This window comes from Sus scrofa, chromosome 1, assembly GCF_054392235.1.
Source record: "Sus scrofa isolate SSC_HxYL_T2T_F1_AM1 chromosome 1, Sscrofa_HxYL_maternal_Yorkshire_Landrace_v2.0, whole genome shotgun sequence".
Taxonomy (NCBI): Eukaryota; Metazoa; Chordata; class Mammalia; order Artiodactyla; family Suidae; genus Sus; species Sus scrofa.
In genome coordinates, this window is record NC_139383.1 from 245367545 (window position 1) to 245387596 (window position 20052).

The window sequence follows — 20052 nt, forward strand, 5'->3', positions numbered from 1 at the left end:
GGGAGAGTCCTTGTGAAAACAAATGAAATCTCAGATCTTCCACAGCTAATCTCTTTGCAGTTTGCTTTATTTATAACTGTGTAAATGTGTTGGAGCAACAACCCATTTTGTAAACACAGCGACCTCATTGCTCATTAATAAACAGGAAGATATTAACAAACAACCTCTCATTTTAAGGCAGCTTGACATCTAGAACATGACTAAGAATTAAGTAGCAAAAGGTCATTTTGATTTATTCTATGTTGGTCTTATCTTTGTGTTAAAGATATTTTGAGGGGGGCTTGACCTGATTTCTGAGTCAAAGGGAAGCCAAGGTCCAAGTGGGAGGCTCACATATCCACCATCTTTCTCCTTATAGCCCTTCCCTCGTGTACCAGCAAAGAAGAGGGGAAGGCACAGGGGTTACTTATATTGCTTACAAAACCTTAAAGACATCTTGAAAAAATCTTTTTCTTTCTTAAGTATAAACCCCTCCTGCTGCCACTGGAGATGTGGAGATAAATGGTGTGGTTTCTGCCTTGAAGATATAACAGTCTACTGAGAAAATGGTCACTGAAAAAACTAATTGTGATGTAGGTGATAAAGACCATTCTAAAGTTTAGGGACTAAGTACCAGATGAACAGAGGAGAGGGGATATTTAACTGCACTGACTATGTTAGGCATGAGGGGTGTGGTATGTGGAAAGATTAGTGGAGAGCTAAGAGAAGAGATAACATTTAAATTGGACCTTGGAGTTCCCATTGTGGCTCAGTGGTTAACGAATCCGACTGGGAACCATGAGGTTGGTTTCGATCCCTGGCCTTGCTCAGTGAGTTAAGGATCCGGCGTTGCTGTGAGCTGTGGTGTAGGTTGCAGACGCAGCTTGGATCCCATGTTGCTGTGGCTCTGGAGCAGGCCAGTGGCTACAGCTCCAATTCGACCCCTAGCCTGGGAACCTCCATATGCCGAGGGAGCAGCCCAAGAAATGGCAAAAAGACAAAAATAAATAAATAAATAAATAAAATAAATTGGACCTTGAAGGATTTCCTTGGATGGTGGACTGGAGTGGTAGAAGGGAGGGGGAGAGAGAGAGGAAGGAAGAGAGTGTGTGTGTGTGTGTGTGTGTGTGTGTGTGTGTGTGTGTTTGTGTGGTGGGGCCAAGGAAGAAAGTTTACAAGAGCAATGAAAAAACACAGAAGTCTGCACTTAGTTGAGTTTGCAAAGAGTGTTACATGTTTGGAATGTGGGAACCTTTTGGGAGGGTAGTTTGGGAGAAAGAATGAGTTGAATAAATCTCACTTCCCCACATCATCATTGAGAAAAAACAAAGATGTGGAAAAATTAGGTGCCCCACTTTAGGTTCACAAAGATAAAAATGCAGAGTAATGGAAAAATGATGCAAAGGGAAAAATGATCCTTTGAGATGCTAAGAAGGACAAAGCTTTCTGTATTCTTAGGAGTACAGATGATTGTTTTGTGGTTTTAGACTTCAGGTGTCAAAAATTACCCTCGAGGGCCTGTCTGAGCAAAGATGTTAAAAGAGATGGCGCTTAATGGTCTGTGCTGACAGGTCAGTGTGGGTGAAGTGGGTCCGGGGCTGGTGGCCTTCACTCGTGATCTTACATAGGATCACTCTCTTTGGTTTTCATTTATAGCATCTTTATTTCCAGATTTGTTTTGGTGGTTACTTTCATCACAGTTTAGGTGAATAATATTTGTGGTTAAATACATTTTCTATATTCTTATGGCTGACTTCTTTGGCCTGGGGTTAATTTTTTTCTCCTTGAGGAATATAGTTTCATTTTTGCTGAGATACTCATACTTTATCACCAGATTTAAGTAATTTGAGTATTCTGCACATCAATTACAATGGCATCTGTCAGAATTTAGAAATTGAAACATACATACCGAGTATTTGCCATTTGCCATTCCCAGTGAGCTTCTCACTGGTCTCCCTCCTGCTCCGTGCCTGGGACCAGCTGGGCTTTCTTGCCTGCTGCTGTTCAAGGCACCAGCACATCACAGAAAAGCTAGCTCTGTCTCTCTCTGGGCTTGGACCACTGCTCCCTCCCCTTCCCTCTGCAGGCCTGGGTGTGCTAAGTTTCCCTCTGTGTACCCTCTGGTGTGTCCCCCTCCTTGGTCTGTTTGCTGATCTTAGCCCCTCTCACATCTTTGTAAACCCCTCAGTTTCTCTGTTTGAACATTCCACATTTCCTGCAGGACCCCACTGATGCATTGTTTGGGTATGTTCACAGAAAGTACATTGAAGATACATCTGCGATAATTTGCATTCATATAGTAAGTTTATTCCATAAACTGAATTTAGTGGGGGTATAATTGGGAAACAACTTTTTTTTCTGGACATTAAAATGTGATGTAAATTTTTTTTTAGTGTTCCCATAACTAATGTGTGTTAGGACTTTTTCTTCCTCACCTCTTGAATATAGCTCAGGCAGAATCATGTTTGGGCTATTATTGAAGAGTTATATTTTCAAGTATTAGAGAACCTACTTCAACCTAAACAAAGAAGAGCCACCCAGAAATTCTGTCCTTCATACACTTTTTAAAATTTTCACCCAAGGAGTTCCTGTCATGGCTCATTGGTAATAAAACTGACTAGTATCCGTGGAAACATAGGTTCGATCCCTGGCCTCGCTCAGAGGGTTAAGCTTCTGTCATTGCCATGAGCTGTGGTGTAGGTCACAGACATTGTTCGGATCTGGCGTTGCTGTGGCTGTGGCGAAGGCTGTCAGCTGCTGCTCTGATTCAACGCCTTGCCTGGGAAATTCCATACATTGCCCATGCGGCGCTAAAGGGCACAAAAAAAGACTAAAAATAAATAAATAAATAAATAAGAATTTCACCCAATTTCGCTGCTGACTCCAAACTTGGGATCTGGCAGTGGGTAAGATGGGCATTATCTGTTATTTCACTCTTTCCTTTCCTTGCCTGTCCCACCAAATTCCAACATTGTGGATTTTCCTAAATATCCGGCATGGGAGTAAGATACTAGCCTCACTCATCTGACAAACTCCAGCTTCTCCAAGTGATGGGCTTGAAAGCTTCCTCCATTGACTCCAGGCTGGGTGAAAACATCCCTCTCTTATCTCTACATATAAATTCATCTTTGAAGAACTTTCTTTTTAATGACTCTCCAGTTTTCTCTTTCATATGCTGCTGGGGAGGTGAGCAATGGATGAGTCTGGCCCCCTTCTAATAATTTCTGAGAAGTGTCCCTACAAGGATACTGTCATCTGTTTCAACAGCATTGAGGCTTCAGCTAAAATTTCCTGGTTAGACATCAAGACATGTCTGATCTCACAGCCTGTTATGTTTGCATATATTAAAAGCTGTATTAAGAAAAGAAAAAGGGGAATAAAAATGGAAGGAGGAAAGTGAGAAAAAAGAGGGAGAGAAAAATAAGGGGGAACAAAGAGAAAAAACAAGAAACAAGCCCCTCACCTTGATGTCCTGAAATTCCTGCTGATGTATTAATTGATTCTCAGTCTAACGTGGCCCTTGGATGCTAAAATATGATATTTTATTTGGAAATAGTTCAATGTAGTTTCTGTTACATACACACTGCAAAAGATCAATACTAAAATCCCAAAAGCCAAACCTCACAGCCTCATTCACACAGAATAAGGACTATGGAATTTCAAGGAAAACAAACTTTAATATTAAACTTGCTTGAAGATAAAGAAAAAATTATAGATGAGCCAGGGCTGAAATAGTTTGAAAGAACACCAGCTACTTTGATATAAACTTCTGCCAAACTAGGCAGAATAGAAAGGAAGAAAAACTGATGCCAGTTTAAAGTCTGCTGTTTGCTAGTTACTTTTGTAAATATTATCACACTGAATTCTTACAATAATCCTTTGAGGTTGCTATAATACCCTCCCCCACCTCCACCCCCATTTTATTTGCGGAAACAGGCTCAGAAGGGAAAAGTAATTTGTTCAAGATCATATAAGTTATTTAGTATCCAGGGCAGGATTTGAGTCCAGATTATGTTCCTTCTACAACATGGCTCTTTCTTTATAAGATATAGCAGGAAACTACAGGGATCTGCAGTGCCAGCCAGGGCTGGAGCAATTTAGATGCATTTAGTAGTTGCTTTGTGTGCAGGAGGTCTGTTATACTGCAGACCCTAAGCTTGAGCTTTTTCTGTATTATTTAATTTACAAACAAGTCTGGCCTCTGCCTTGGAATAGCAAACAGAAAGGAAGAATTGGATTCAGTCGTATTTGCTACCACATAACCTAACCAAACATAGGATGCCTTATTCTGATGCACTGCTTCCTTCTCGTTTTCCTAAAAAGATTCACGAACCCTCTGCCAATATGATAAGTGTTGGGGGAAATGAGTTTCTGAATTGTCATTCTAGGAATTGCCTTTTGCAGCTGAAACTTCACCACTTAGTCAAGCCTTCCCCTGCCATCTGCTCAGCTCCAAAACTGCTGCAAAGGTTGAAAGGATCTGCTTAAATTACGAAGAACCTTATCTGTGATAGAAATTCCAGGCCATGAAATCTCTTATTTTTCCACCTTACCAAAGGACCACACTTTCAGGATCACCAGGATACTATTGCAAGATATCAGGTCTTCAAAGGCAGCCTTTCATCAACCAATCATTCACAGAAATTCATTGGGCCTAACCTCATGATCCACACTTGCAAACTCATCCTGTACCCAGCTCTGGAGCCAGTCAGGTCTGAGAGAATTTAAGGAAATCTCCATCAGTTTTGATGGCTTAATATCTTAGTCTCTTGGTTTATGTGAAAGTGAACTTACTGGGCGCACAGCAGGCATTGTTTTTCACATCTAACTGTTAGACTCTTCCCCAGTTTTGGGGAGCTAACCAGCCATTGTTCTAGAGTCTATATCCCTATCTTTTCTTCCTGGGCTCAAGCTGAAGTTCTTTTATTATCAGTTCAGCCCTTGTAAAGGCCTGGGTAGGTTTTTGATCCTTGTTTCCATGTCCCTCTAACATTTATTCCTTTATTCATCCATTCATCCACTCAATATGTTCACTTATTAGACAATTTTTGCCAGTTTGTTCATGCTAATCATGGTAATTCTGTGTCTTATGTCATGCTCTCTACAAGCAGAGATTGAGATAGGCATTCTTAGCAAGCCATGTAGTCTTGTGGGAATGCTATAAATGTGGGAGGGAAAGAGAATAGGGCAAGAGAAGAAACCAGGCAATGATGTGATTTCATGGGCCACTCTGGAACATTAACAGTACCTTACAAGTTATTCTCCCCATTGGCGAGAGGGCTGGGCTGTTATGCCTCAGCTGTCAGTCACTGGGTGGCTATAGACCACTCTTTGAGGTGGGGAAGGGTAGAGGCTAATGTGAGCTTGCAAGTACCTCCAAATGGTCCTGTCAGGACGGTTCCTCTGGGAGACCCGGAGTGTGAACCATGCACTTCTGACATCTGAGGAATGAGTGTGCTGCCATGACCAAATGGATTTGGTGGAGCATCAGTAGTATCTGCATCACAGTGATTCTGCAATAGAAGTAGGTCATTGTAAAACAACGTGGAGATGGAGTGATAAAGCTATGTAAGGAGACTTAAACCACGCTAGGTATGAGTGCATGGCAGGGATGGAGTGGAGGTGAAATGGAGGAGAAAATTTCCTCAGGGAAAATTTCCCCAAGGCAGTGACTCATAAATTGAGGCCCAAAGGGGGTAATGGAAGAGGGAGGAAATTTCAAGCAGATAGCATGAGCATGAACATTGGGGAATAGGGCTGCATTACAACTCTTGTGTGCTGTGAACACTTTGGACTCTCCTGGATCCCCTTCTCCATAAAAAAATACTAAAATTTTTATTTTATGACTGCATCGATATAAATGTCAATATAATACAGGTTGGATTATGTATATTTTTTTTCTTTAGGTTTGAAAAGTGATCGAGGCCCTGTACCTCTTGTGCCTAATGGACACCTGGGCCCTGATAGAGAAGGTGGGGTTATTGGGAAGGTAGTCCGGAGTAGTTCAGTGCCGCTGAATGCCAAGTGGCGGCTGTTTCCATTTCCTGGCCTTTGCTCACAACCACTGCCTGCATTTTGACTGTTATCACCACCTTCCCCATGTGATGATGGAGGTTGAAATTAGAGCAATACAACTCCAAGACAAGGAATGCCAAGAATTGCCTACAACAATCAGAAGCTCAGAAGAAGGCATGGAACAGAGTCTTCCCTAGAGACTTTAGAGGGAGCATGGCCCTACTGACACCTTGCTGTCAAATTTCTGGTCTCCAAAACTGCAGTAGAATTAATTTCTGTTGTTTTAGACACTCAGCTTTGTTACAGTGGTACTTAGTTATGGTAGCCCTAGGAGCCTAGTATAGATGGTCTCTGTAAAACATCTCATCTGACTCTCAGGTGTTCCAGGTTATGACTGTCTGGGTACAGTCAGTACCAGATTCATCACCTCTTTTCCCCATTACTTTCTGAAGCAACTGTCTAGTTTCTTCAGGCCTAAAGAGCAGGTAGAGGAGCATACAGACCAGAATAGTTGCTAAGGTAGCTTTTTTCTCATGAGGCAGTTTCCTTCCTTCTTTCATTGCATCTTCAAAGTTTCCAGGAAAAATGTTTGCTTTGGGGGAAGAGAAGAGGAAGAGAGGAAGCTAGGTGCATTTACTGTCTAATATCTTTCTTTCACCCCTGAATCAGAAACAATAGCCATAAATACCCTGTCCATAAAATCAGGCTTTTCCAAGTTTCCTAGCCATTTAACAACAACATAAATAGTGTGTAATTAATGTGTAAAAAAATTGTTGCATATGTAGTACATGCAGATGTGAAGATGAAATGCTACAAGGTATTACAAACTTTTGGAGGGGAAAGACAACGTCTTTTCTTAATGCTCAGCATCTGGCACAGTACCTGGACCATCATAATCTTCCAGTAAATGTTTGCTGAATGAATTAATCCACCGTTACATTCATTACCAAGGTGGTTTAGCTTAACAGGGTCACTGGCAGATGTCCCTCATTGCATCGTATGCAAAGTCGTATGGTTGCTCTTTTAGATGGGACCATGCTTCTTGTGGTGGAAGTGTATGAATAAATAGCTATTTTGTCTAGATAGTATCTCCAAACAAGTTCTCAAGATCAAGTACTCTCCACTTAAATGTCAATATGCTTGACAAAGGTACCATCCTTCATATGTAGTGAAACTAGTACAATGAAAATTTTTTGTTTGTGATTGAAAACACTTCATTTTTAGTAGGCTTACTGGATATGGAGAGTAATTTTAACATTCGTTGAGTGTTTATTATGAACCAGGATTATAGTAAGCACTGTTTATGCAATATCTCATTCAGTCATCATAACCTACCTATGAGGTTATTATTATCACCACTTTACTGGTAAGAAAACTGACGTTAGACAGATGAATTAATTTGTCCATAAATTGGCAGGGCTGGAATTCAGATAGTTGTTTTCCTAACTGCAAAATACTCTTCTGGTGAATCTCAAGCTTGAATGTACTAAAAATTATCTAGAGGAGTTTGGTAAAAATACAGGTTCTTAGGTCTTACTCTTAGAGAACCAACAAGTCTAAGTTAGGCTCAGGAATCTGTATCTTTAAGTATCACCCAGGTGACCTGGATGCAAGTGGTCCATGAGCCACATTATAGGACTGCTTTGTACTATGAGATGTCAGACACATAGTGTGAATTATTTTTTATCTAACAACTTTGATTCAACATAATTTTCCCCCTGTGGCTATCTAATTGTTCTAGCAGTATTTATTGTAATGGCCATTCTTTCCTCATCTCTTATAGTTTTATATTGTTATAAATCAAGTGTCCATTTATACATGGGTTCTGAACATAACTCTCCTGTTTTATTTTTTCTATAAAATTCTTATTGTCATTCATTTAAACATTCTTGGAGAAATTCCACCATGGATCAAAGGGCAGGAAGAAACCTTGGAAAATGCAATGGATCATTTTGTGACTGAACATAATATCTGTAAAGTTTACCAAAAAAAAACAAAAAACAACAAAAAACAAAAAACGGAGTTCCCATCGTGGCTCAGTGGTTAACGAATCCGCCTAGGAACCATGAGGTTGCAGGTTCGGTCCCTGGCCTTGCTCAGTGGGTTAAGGATCTGGCGTTGCCATGAGCTGAGGTGTAGGTTGCAGACATGGCTCGGATCGCGAGTTGCTGTGGCTCTGGTGTAGGCCAGCAGCTTACAGCTCTGATTTAACACCTAGCCTAGGAACCTCCATATGCCGTGGGAGCAGCCCAAGCAATGGCAAAACAAACAAACAAAAAAAAAAAAAAAAAAAAAACTGTAAAGTTTAGAGATGGCCATTTGCAAAGCAATGACAGGCATTTCCTTCATTTAAGGGTATCCATTTGATCTATCAAGTACAATTTCTGGTATTTTTAGGAATCTGTCTACAGTTCAATAACACTCAGGAATTACTCTTTTTAGCTCTCCATATTTGTAGCTCTCGATCTCCAAAAACCTCTTTTTATCAAGCAAGCATTACAGTATTTTAGGAAAAAAGTCACCTTTTATTAAGAGCATCATTTCTTACATTCAGATGTCATTAGGAAAGAATGATAAAATATAGACATAGTACTTACCTCTCAGGTGCTCTTCTTTTGAACGAAACTTTCCCCACCTTGCAATTTTCTATTTCCTCAAATACCGTGCCTATTATAAATTTAGATTCATTTAATTTGATTTATAAGTGAAAAAAGATAGATTATATGTTTTTGCCCACTGGAACATAAGACTTCCATTTAAACATGGTTTGATGCCAACACGTAATTTTAATATCCTGTCAAGCAAACTCTTAAAAATATCTTTTCTTTTTATAGCATTATGTGATACAGCATTTGTGGTGAATTTCAGGTGAGGAAACTGAGGCATAGAGGTATGAAATTATTTAGCTAAAACTATGAAGGAAATTGTATAAACAACTCAAGATTTCACTGTACTGCTTTTCAGTAATTTCGAGGTTAGAGGCAGCTACCCAGCTGGATCCTCAAGAAGGCTAAAGCTTTGCATTAAAAATGGTCCAGGCTTCCAACACCCAAGTTTCCATATCATCTGCAGTCATGGATAGTCAAGTGATGACCCAGCTGGTCACAGGAAGTGTGTAGGCTAAATGAAGGGTTGCTGTTCAAATGATTACAGTGTAGCTAACTCACATTCTGAACACTGATACCTCAGTAGCACAGAAAGAGTTTTTGTTTTTGTTTTTGTTTTTTCCAGGACAGGGGGGTATGGTAAACTCAATCTTGGCTGTTTTACCTAGGATATATCCTTTCTCCATTCCCTGTCAGTGAAAAGCTTGATAATTAAGTGTTGAAAGTGTTTCAGTTGTGTCAGCCACATAGCTCATGGGAACTCAATGAATGATTTAATTGACGGTCACTTGGGGAGAAGCAAATGGATTTGCAGACCTAAGAAATCAGCCACTGCCCTAATGGAAGTAGTTCATGGACTTTCTTCCTTCTACACAGAGTCTAGTTTATCTTTTGAGCATAAGCAGTTGAAATTTCCTCCAGTAACATGTGCAATTCTCCCAATGATATGCTGACCATGCTGGTATTTTCCCTGTGCTAGCACAGTCATATTTTATCACTTTATTGGAAACAAGGGTCGTTATGTTAATTGCTAATTGAAGTTGATATTTTCTTGGACAGCCACATTCTTGACAGGCCAATGGATGGTATTGCAGAAAAGGATGGTGAGCCTTCCTGAAGGTGGAATAGGAATTCCTTTTGAAAATGTTTCTCAAGTTTCCCTGATAAAGAGTTACCCAGAGTTACCTAGAGTGTTGGTTAAACATTCAGAATTCAAGGTTTCTCCTTTGGGCACACTGATTCGGAGAGGTTGGGATCTGTCCCTGGAATATGTATTTTAATAGCCGTGTGACTGCTGTCATGAGGAAAGTGTGAGAAGCACTGCCCTATGAAGCCTGATTTTGAAAAGGTGATCAGGGACAGCCCGTGTCCCAAATAGCCTGGGTTGTTCCCATGAAGGTATCTTCCTCATTCTTAGTACTGTCCCAAGCCTCTTTTCTCTGCCTCCCACTCACTGCCATTCAGTCCCACGTGGGTGTGGTGTTCCAACCTCAGATTTAGCATGTCCTTATCACTTCACGCTAGCCTACAATTTCCATCCCATTTCAGGTCATTCCCTTTTCACACACAATCAGTCACCGTGGTACCAAGCTATTTCCTCTCCCAAGCCCAGCTCAAGCTCTTCAATCCTTTTGACTTTTTACCATGCCATTTTCTCTGCGGAAGGCCTTTTCTCACGCTTGTGCCCATTGTACTTTTATTTCTTCTTCAAAAACTCAATTGGCCCTTCCTTAGAAGTCTTCTTCAGCTTCCCCGGGTAGAGTTAATTTTTGCCTCTCTTTTCTCTTAACATTTTGGATTTCTCTTATCTATATTGCATGTTATATTGTGATTATTTGCTTATCTGTCTCTCTCAGTAGGCAGTGCAGATAGGGACAATGTCTTTGTGTCACAGGGCCTAGCAGAGTGCCAAGTACATAGTAGGAATTTTATAACTATTAGCTGAGTGAACTTTAGGCTTTTAATAACTATATACAAAATTATTATTATCAAATAAAAAGGTATAAATTTATTTGAACAAGTCCAGATATTTATTCAATTTATTCAGATAAATATCTATTGGATCACTATAATATGCTAAGCATTAGTGATTCAGTGATAAGTGAGAAACAAACATGATCCTTGCCTTCATGGAGCTCTGTGTAGAGAGAAATATATTAACAAATAATTATGTAATGAACAAAAGATTTGCCACAGTGAAAAATATAGACATGTGGGGGCAATGAAAGCTTATATTGGAGAGTGGCAGGTAACAACTGATCTGAGTGCTGATAAACAAATTATGTAGGGAGAAAGTGAAATGAAGAGTCTTCCAGCTAAGGAAAAAGCTTGTTCAAAGGCCCTGGGGTGGGAGGGTGAATGGTTAGAACAAGGGACTAAATGACAAATAGTATGTCTGGAGCAGAGAGAGCAAGAGGACTTATGACCAGAGAAAAGGCTGTCACTTAGAGCACATGGGTTTTCACAGGCCCTGTTAAGATGTTTGTCTTTATTTTAAATGGAATGGGAAACCAGTTAAAAAAAAAAAACCAAAAAACAGTGATTTTAGTGAGGGTACTATTGCATTTTTGTGGAAATTTATATGGCCAAATAATGATCCATTTTACTATTTATTTTTGTTTTGACTATGCAGAGTTCTTTAGTACAGGAAGCTATGTCTTATGTTTCTTAGTGCTCCCAGAATCTAGCACTATGCAATAAATAGAGTAGGTAACCAAGGGATGTATGTTTCTCGTTTTATTTCAGATTCTTGAGAGTGAGGCACTATGTAAACACACTTAGAAAGAAACTTCATTAACCAAATCCATAACAATCTGTATTAAAACTGTGAAAAACATGTTAGATATGGTGAATGGACTTAAGATGTAAAGACTGTTTCTTAAGTGTTTGGGAAACTCATAGGGTTAGTTTCCGAATAACCTTCTTCTCATTTCCAAAAAAGCTGCATTATTACTCACGAAGCCTGAAGTTTTACTATTATAGAATCATTGCTAGTTTCCTAAAGACCTTTGGGTCTCTAAGAGCCCTCTTTCAAAGTGTAAATACCGAATCAGGGTTAAGAGATCTGTCAATATTTATCAACTGCTGTGTTTGGGGTATTTTGATGGGGATTCAAATATGAAGGTAATACATGTATGGGGGCGTAGAACAGGGGCATTGGTAAAGTGGAAGTGAAGTTTGCCAGATGGTCAGTCTCTTGGTTTTGCTTCCACGGTTGCCTCGAGAAACTAGGTTATTTTGTGAACGATGGCAGTGACTGTGCTATTCACTGTAGCTAAATCTATCTGGACTTTGATTTCACAATGAAACAAAGAGTATTTCCACCTATGACCTCTAGGACACTGAAGTTTAATGATATCATGAGGGACAGTGCAATGAACTTTGGGAGATAAGTTGCTCCGTCATACAAGCTAAGCCAGTGGCACTATCTACCTGAAGGCTTGGTGTTTCAGTTGACTTCTCAAAACAACTTTTCAGAAACAAGTGTTTTTTGGGAAGGCTGGGATTTCATCAGTGTCCATAACAGCAAAATAGTACTTTCTGATCTTCCATCACATTTTCCAGACTTCTTTATTTGCCCCATTGCCCTATAAATTTCTAGTTGCCAGAGGGGACATCAATGAGAAAGAGAGCCTTTGTTGAAATTTTGGGGTGAGGGTGATTTTTCCAGAATGTTCCATGATGACTTGAAAAATTAAGAACTCTAGGCACGACAGGGGCACATTTCCACTGAACACATTCTATAAGACTTTTCTTATTTCCCTCTAGGGCTTTCTCCACTCTGCCCTGTAGATTTCTACAACATGAGTTTCATATTTAGCAGTTATTCCTCATTGAATGAATTACAACTATGGAAAATCTCGTATTAAAAATGTTTTTAAATGAATAAAGTCATTCTGTTATTCAGTGCAACTACTTTATTTCCTCACATATTCATAAGAGATGCCAGAGATCTTACCGAGAGTTTTAATTAATTAAAAAAATCACCACCAAGGAATAAGGTTGATTATTCAAGTGACCATACTAACCAAAGACTGAACCACCTATTTTCTTTTTTTTTTAACCCTCTTCCTCTGAGATGCTTGTCTCAGGACCTAATTTGGCTAATAGAGTCTAAGCCAAGAATTGGCAAACTAGGAGTTTCCTTGGTGGCTCAGCGATTAAAGAACACAACTAGCATCAATGAGGACAAGGGTGGCTCGTCGAGGGTTCAATCCCTGGCCTTGCTCAGTGGGTTAAGGATCTGGCATTGCCGTGAGCTGTGGTGTAGGTCATAGACATGACTTAAATCCTGCATTGCTCTGGCTGTGGCATAGGCCAACAGCTACAGCTCTAATTGGACCCCTAGCCTGGGAACCTCCATATGCTGCAGGTGTGGCCCTAAAAAAACAAAAGACAAATAATAATAATAATCAGCAAAGTAGGCTAAATCTGACTAATAATCTTTTTCTGTAAATAACTTTTTATTGAAATACAGCCACACCCATCTACTTAAGTATTGTCTATGCTGCTTTTGTGCTGAAACAGCAGAGTTGGGTAGTTATAGCAGAGAATATATGGCCTGCAGAGTTGAAAACATTTACTATCTGGTCTTTAATTAAAAAAAAAAAAGTTTGCTGACCCTGGTTTCTATATATTCTTTGATTCTCAGTTAAGCCAGGAGCTTCTTGAAAGTACAGACTGAATATGATTTCTCTTTGTCTCTTTTTTGCCTGTCATACTGTTTTGTCAGAAAGAAGTGTTCACATTTGGAATATATGAAAGTAACCTAATCTATCTGTGTAAATACTCATGCCCCTCTGCTATTCCCAGTCTTCAGGAATATGCAAAGGACCCATTGAAAACCAGGCTCAGTGTGATTTCCTATCAGGATGATTTGGGGTTGATTTTCAGGACAATCTTTATCAACTGGGCAAACTCTAGTCTTGTTGTCCTGCAAAGGGTTGCTTCTCTTCTTATTCCAGGAGTTCAGGGATGGAAAGGCAGGGATGTGAGGGAATGACCAATATAACTTTTCTGTCCCAAGAGAATTTCCTTCTTCTTTTTTCTTTTTTTGCCTTTTTTTTAGGGCCGCACATGTGGCATATGGAAGTTCCCAGGCTAGTGGATGAATTGGAGCTGTAGCTGCTGGCCTACCCCACAGCCACACCAATGAAAGATCCAAGCTGTGTCTATGAATATACCACTGCTGACAGCAATGCCAGATCCTTAACCCACTGAGCGAGGCCTGGGATCAAACCCACATCCTCATGGATACTAGTCGGGTTCTTAACCTGCTGAGCCACAATGGGAACTCTGAGAATTTTCATACCTGTGATTTCCCCAGGTATTTATAAGGATGTCCCAGTATCAGGTTCTGAGCAGCTAGGCCAAGGAATAGCTAAGTGGGTATACTGGTGATATTTGTATTCCCCACTAACTCATCCCAGCAGGTAGATTCTGGTTTGATATTTGAAATTATGTGAAAAAGCAGGTTTGGTGAAAGCAAATGTAGCTTGCTGCCTGTACTCTTTCTACTTTTGTATGAATGCTCTTGGTTGACTTTTCCTATATATGTAAATCTGGAAAATAACTAGAATGTAAATTAGGTTTTTAAACAAGTTCATAGATCTGATATCTTCTTTGAGTAGACATTGGAAAGTACTCAGGAAAATACTTTTGGCTAGTTTCCTTAATAATCAGGCCAGACTTAGCAAATATGTATTTCATTTGTTACCACTCTGGCTCCTTCTCACCCTTCTACCGTCAGATATTACTAATAGATCACTATGTTTTTTTAGAGAGCCTCAGAATCCTTCTTAATACGTTCCAAGAAGCCACCACCAATTAGTCAGAATTGGCATGTGAGATTAAACTTTACTTTCCAAAGCTGGTTTTTCATATTTCTAAATGTGCCTTACTTCTTCCTTGGCTCTTCATGTGGTATTGATCCAGGCCTTGGAGGTAGTACCTGGAGAGGCCTAGCACACCAAGGCATTCTCAGCAAAGTGCACAGAGCACAAAGGTGTGACATGAACAGATAGAGTAAAGCAGAGTGTGCACTGAAAAATCACATGAAATAAACTTGCAACAGGAAGGAGGAGCCAGATTTTAGGTGGACATTGGCATCTAGGTCAACACTTTTGAATGTGATTGGTTAAGTGAGTCTTCCCAAAGGCTAGTCAAGGTTTTCCAGAGAAATAGAACCAATAAGATAGAATGTACGCATACACACAGACACATGTACTCCCAGAGACAGAGAGACAAGGGGTGAGGATTTATTTTAAAGAACTAGCTCATGCAATCACAGGGGCTGGCAGGTTCAATATCTGCAGGGCAGGCCAGCAACCTGCAAATTCCAGCAGGAGTTGATGTTGAGATGTTGAATCTAAAGGCATCTAGAGGCTGAATTCCTTACTCTTTGGAAGACCTCAGTCTTTTCTCTCAAGTCCTTCAACTGATTGGCTATGGTCCACACATAGTATGAAAAGTTATCAACTGTATTCAGAGTCTACTGATTTAAATGGAATCACATCTAAAAAAATTCTGTAACTGTAACATTAACTGATGTTTGACCAACCAATAGGACACCGTAGCCTATCCAAGTTGACACATTAAAATTAATCATTACATAGGTAATTTCCAGTGGTAGACAGATTCGTGCTTTTAAATTTGTATTATACATTTTAATCTCATTTATATGAAACTTCTGATTTCATAGAAATTATTGGTTGGAACAAAGGTAAATTTATTTAAGTAAAGCAGAATTGACTTAAAGAAAATTATTAAATAAATATTGAGTGTAGATGGTATATGGAAATTGTGGTTGCACTGAAATGACTGACCTTAGAGGATGGTAAGCAACATAGAATTGCTACTCCTATAACAAGGAAATGTCATAAGGAAACAGGGTTTTAGGAAGATAATTCTATTGCCCTGAACAGAGGCCACGGAGAGAAAAAAAAAAAAATGATCAACAAATAAAAAATATTGACTTTGGCATTTATGTATTTTGCATAATAATTGCAATAACACATTTTTCAATCTGTGTTTTTTTTTCTTTCCCAAATTGCTTATGCTAGTTGTTTTTCATTTTTATTTTTATTTTTAAAAATTATTTTATTTTATTTTGGTTTTTTGCGAATTCTTGGGCCGCTCCCACTGCATATGGAGGTTCCCAGGCTAGGGGTCAAATCAGAGCTGTAGCCACCAGCCTATGCCAGAGCCACAGCAATGGGGGATCCGAACTGCGTCTGCAGCCTACACCACAGCTCACGGCAACGCCGGATCGTTAACCCATTGAGCAAGGCCAGGGATCGAACCTGAAACCTCATGGTTCCTAGGTGGATTCGTTAACCACTGAGCCACGACGGGAACTCCCTTTTTTGTTTTTGTAAAAAGAAGCTTTAAATTTTATGTAATCTAATGGGTCTCTTATGATTTCTTAAAAGGATTATAAGCTTGGTAAGTCATCTTTGGTTTTAAATTCATAGGTCTAATACCTTGTTTGAGTGGACATTTGGAAGAGGATGTTTTAAAAATATTTAACTTTTTTTTTTTTTTTTTTTAGTGATTTTTATTTTTTCCATCATAGCTGGTTTACAGTGTTCTGTCAATTTCCTACTGTATGGCAAAGTGACCCAGTCACACATACATAAATACGTTCTTATTCTCACATTATCCTGCCTCATTGTTTCATCACGAGTGATTAGATTTAGTTCCCAGTGCTATACAGCAGGATCTCATTGCCTATCCATTCCAAAGGCAGTAGTTTTTGCACAGCAAAGGAAATCATTAAAAAAAAAACACACACACACATACACAAAAAGATAACTTATAGAATGGGAGAAAATAGTTTCAAACGATGCAACTGACAAGGGCTTAATCTCTCTTTTTTTTTTTTTTTTTTTTTTTTTTTTTTTTTGTCTTTTTGCTATTTCTTGGGCTGCTCCCGCAGCATATGGAGGTTCTCAGGCTAGGGGTCTAATTGGAGCTGTAGCCACTGGCCTATGCCAGAGCCACAGCAACGCGGGATCCGAGCGGCATCTGCGACCTACACCACAGCTCATGGCAATACCGGATCCTTAACCCACTGAGCAAGGCCAGGGACTGAACCTGCAACCTCATGGTTCCTAGTGGGATTCGTTAACCACTGCGCCACAATGGGAACTCTTTAATCTCCAAGATATACAAACACCTTACACAACGCAACAGCAAAAATGCCAACAGCCCAATCGAAAAGTCGGCAAAAGGCCTGAATAGATATTTCTCCAATAAAAATATTTAACTGTTAAAAAAACATTTAACTTTTTAATGTATCTGGATTTATTTTATTATACACTAGGAAAGATGAGCCTAAATTAACTTTATTTCCCTTAAATTCCTACCCAGTTAGTCCTGAGCAAGTTAATGTGTTATTCCTCCATTGTGGTGATGTCACTTTTATTTTCTAGCAAATTGATACATGGAAAAAACACATCAATTTCTGGATTATCCTGTGTTTGCTATCTCCATATATCTTCTTCTTTCAGTAGGTCTTGTTTTAATTATCATAGCCTTATTTTTTTTTCACCATAGAGTGTTCATTTTCCATGTAAAAGAGCAGAAGTTAACAAGTGGGCAAAAGAGTAAAGCATGGAACTCATGTGGGAGACCATGTCGGTGATTTAAGGCTGAGGGTGGTGAACGCTGGTCCAGGGGGAGGTGTGATGAAGAAATGGGGTGAGATCCAGGACCAGTCTGGCAGGAAGAGGTCATAAGATGTGTTGATGCCAAAATGAATGGGATGCAGCAAAAGCAGTTTTAAAAGAGGGTTCTCATAAAGTAAAAAAATGCTTACTGGTTTTGGAGGGTCTCCCAGAGAAGGGTGGGTTTGGGGGTCTGATGCCACAGACACTGGTGGCAGCCACCCCTCAAAGTTCCCCCCACCATATTGTCACTGGTGCTAGCATTCACTACCACAGAACCCTCCCTCCAGCTCAGCCTCATATCTAGTGTGGCTATAGTCCCATTCATATTCTTCATTCAAAAATTTCTTTGATAAACATCAATTTTTTTCTTCCTGAGAACATCAGAATCTAATCAGATTCTCCAAAATTTTCATAGACTGTTAACTGGATTTTGTGTAAATCGTTATGAGGGTTGTAATGAGTTTGCGTATAAGTCATTTATATATGAATTTATAGCCATTTTCAATCAACTTTTGATATTTGTGATGATGGAGTCAATGAATTAATTTAAAATAACAACAGAGTTTTTTGTTTTGTTTTGTTTTGTTTTGTTTTGTTTTGTTTTGTTTGTTTTTTTTTTTTTTTTAACCTCAGTTGCCTCCTTCAGTTGCACAATTAATAGTCAAGTTGAATTTAATCCCCTTTCATTTTTGCAGCTAAATGTCTGGTGAAGATGTAATCCAGCAATCAAAGATCCAGTGACTGGCCTCAGGGAGAAGAATAAAAGAAACAATGATAAACATTGTCAGTGAATGGATTTGGGGACTCTTTAAGAGTTATTCACATTTCAACTTTAACTTTCATTTTAATTCCTTAGTATTTCAAATGGAAACCCATGATCCCTTCCTGCAAGAATTTTCGCCTTGGGCATTTATCATTTTTTTTCTCTCACTTCCTTTGCTCTCTTTGCCTCTTTGTGCTTGTGGTGTCTGTACAACAAGTTCTCCAGGCCCTGGCTAATTCTCGGTACCCTTGAATCTCTCCTGACAGCAGAAAGCAGTGATCAGATAGGTTGAATGATTCAGTGGAAATTTAATCTGATCTCATTTTAGCCATGTGAAAGAAGCAACCTGCTGTGAACTAGAATTGTAATGCTGGAAATTATCTGATTTCCACAGGCCTCTCTTCCTTCTCTGCCCTGGTGAATGACTGTTAAAGGAATTTAAAGCATGTAAAAACCTGATAAAAGTTGATTTGTTGCCTTAGCCATTGAACTGGACATCTTGCCTTCTTGCAGGTGAAGCTAAAGAGTGGTACCACAGACTCTAGATTTTATTTCTAAAGACAAAGCATTTAAGTGTATTCACTTAAGTTGCTTCTTGAGGCAATAATGTCTTATTCCCTCTAAATTAGACTTCTAGCTTTGAACCTGGTTTGAAAAGCAAAACAAAACAAAACAACAACCACAACAAAGAAATCTCTGTCAATAGAACTCTTCAGATGCAAGGACTGACAACTTGAAAGATAGAGTTGACAAGATGGGCTCGGTCAGTTCACTCATCTGAAGGAAAGCCATCCTTTATTTGTGGTTGGCTTGAAAAGGCCTGTTACAATGCAGAAAAGTTGAGAAATGGAAGGAGAAAGTGGAGAAACAAACAGGAAAAGAGTGAAAAACTGGATATAAAAAAAGTGTAAGGTATAGAAGAAACAACAGCTTTCAGAGTGGTTTTGCCAATGTTTGGGAAGATTACAGTGATCGCTGCTACGTGGCTGGCCCATAGTAATTCATGTCGCCCAATATTTGCCTCTGTGTAGTTCTCTCTCTTTGAATCTGAGTTGGGACTGTGACTTATTTTAACTAACTGGAAGTGGCAGAGCAATGCTGTATCAGTTCTTGGTCTAAGCCTTAAGAAATTCTACTTTTGTTTTCTTCAGAGCCATGGTCTGTTTTATAAGAATTCTATTAGCCTGCTAGAACCATGTGGAGAGATTGTCCATCAAAGGAGCCACCTAAGAGGGAGTGTCTGAGGGACAAGCCTGGCCATCCCAGTGTCCCAGCCAATCCCAGGCCCCTGCTGACCTACCAGCCAGATCAATCCATGTGTATAGCCATTCGTAAGATCAAGAGAAGAGTCACCCAGCCAAGCCCAGCCCAGATTACAGACTTGTAAGTAAATAAAATGTTTATTGTTTTAAGCCACTAAGTTTTGAGGTGTTTTTTTATATAGCAAAATATAGCTGCTGGTTTGATAATGAAGGGTCAGGAATCAATACCCAGTGGGTCTACTCTCTGAGACAGCATCATAAAACTGAAGATGCACTCCTGGGTTGGTTCAAACCTTACTTTGTCACTTTTTAGCTCTTGTGGCCTTGGACAAGTTATTCAGTCTTCCCGGGGCTCAGTCTTAGTATCTTTTAAGTGAGGTAAATATTTCTTTTCTTATAGAATAGGTAAGAGATGAGGTGAGTGAAAGTTTGGGGCACAAATTAAGTACCCACCAAATGTTAGTTCTGTTCTATGTCCTACAGGTCATTCCCTCACCACCCAACCCCCTGCCCCAGGGGATAAAAGTGATCCAAACTACATTAACTCTCAGGGTAGCTCCATGACCTGTTAAAGGGTATTCTGTCATAGGTCAGTTTTGCACTGTGTATTTTTATTTGATTAACAATCATTGTGTTTACATGAAAAAGAAGTAAACTCCTAAAATACAGGTAATGGTTTTTTTTTTTTTTTTTTTTTTAAGATAGCAGGTATAGGGGGCACTGCTGGAATCAATGCACATTTGAATCCATGTCCTAGA

General features: G+C 39.4%; 1 protein-coding gene across 11 annotated transcripts in view; it reads left to right on the plus strand.

The window, feature by feature from the left end:
- LOC100154821 (spermatogenesis-associated protein 31D4) overlaps nucleotides 1-20052 on the plus strand; it is a 191497-nt gene that overhangs the window by 156826 nt on the left and 14619 nt on the right. For 10 of the 11 annotated variants that reach the window (XM_085019057.1, XM_005660180.4, XM_085019053.1 and 7 more), the window contains one exon: nucleotides 19184-19415. In XM_085019057.1, the coding sequence (XP_084875183.1) occupies nucleotides 19228-19415 (188 nt within the window). In that variant the 5' untranslated portion in view covers nucleotides 19184-19227. Of the gene's footprint in view, nucleotides 1-18426; nucleotides 18546-19183; nucleotides 19416-20052 lie in introns of those variants that run through there. The other variant, XM_085019111.1, reaches the window with a different exon arrangement.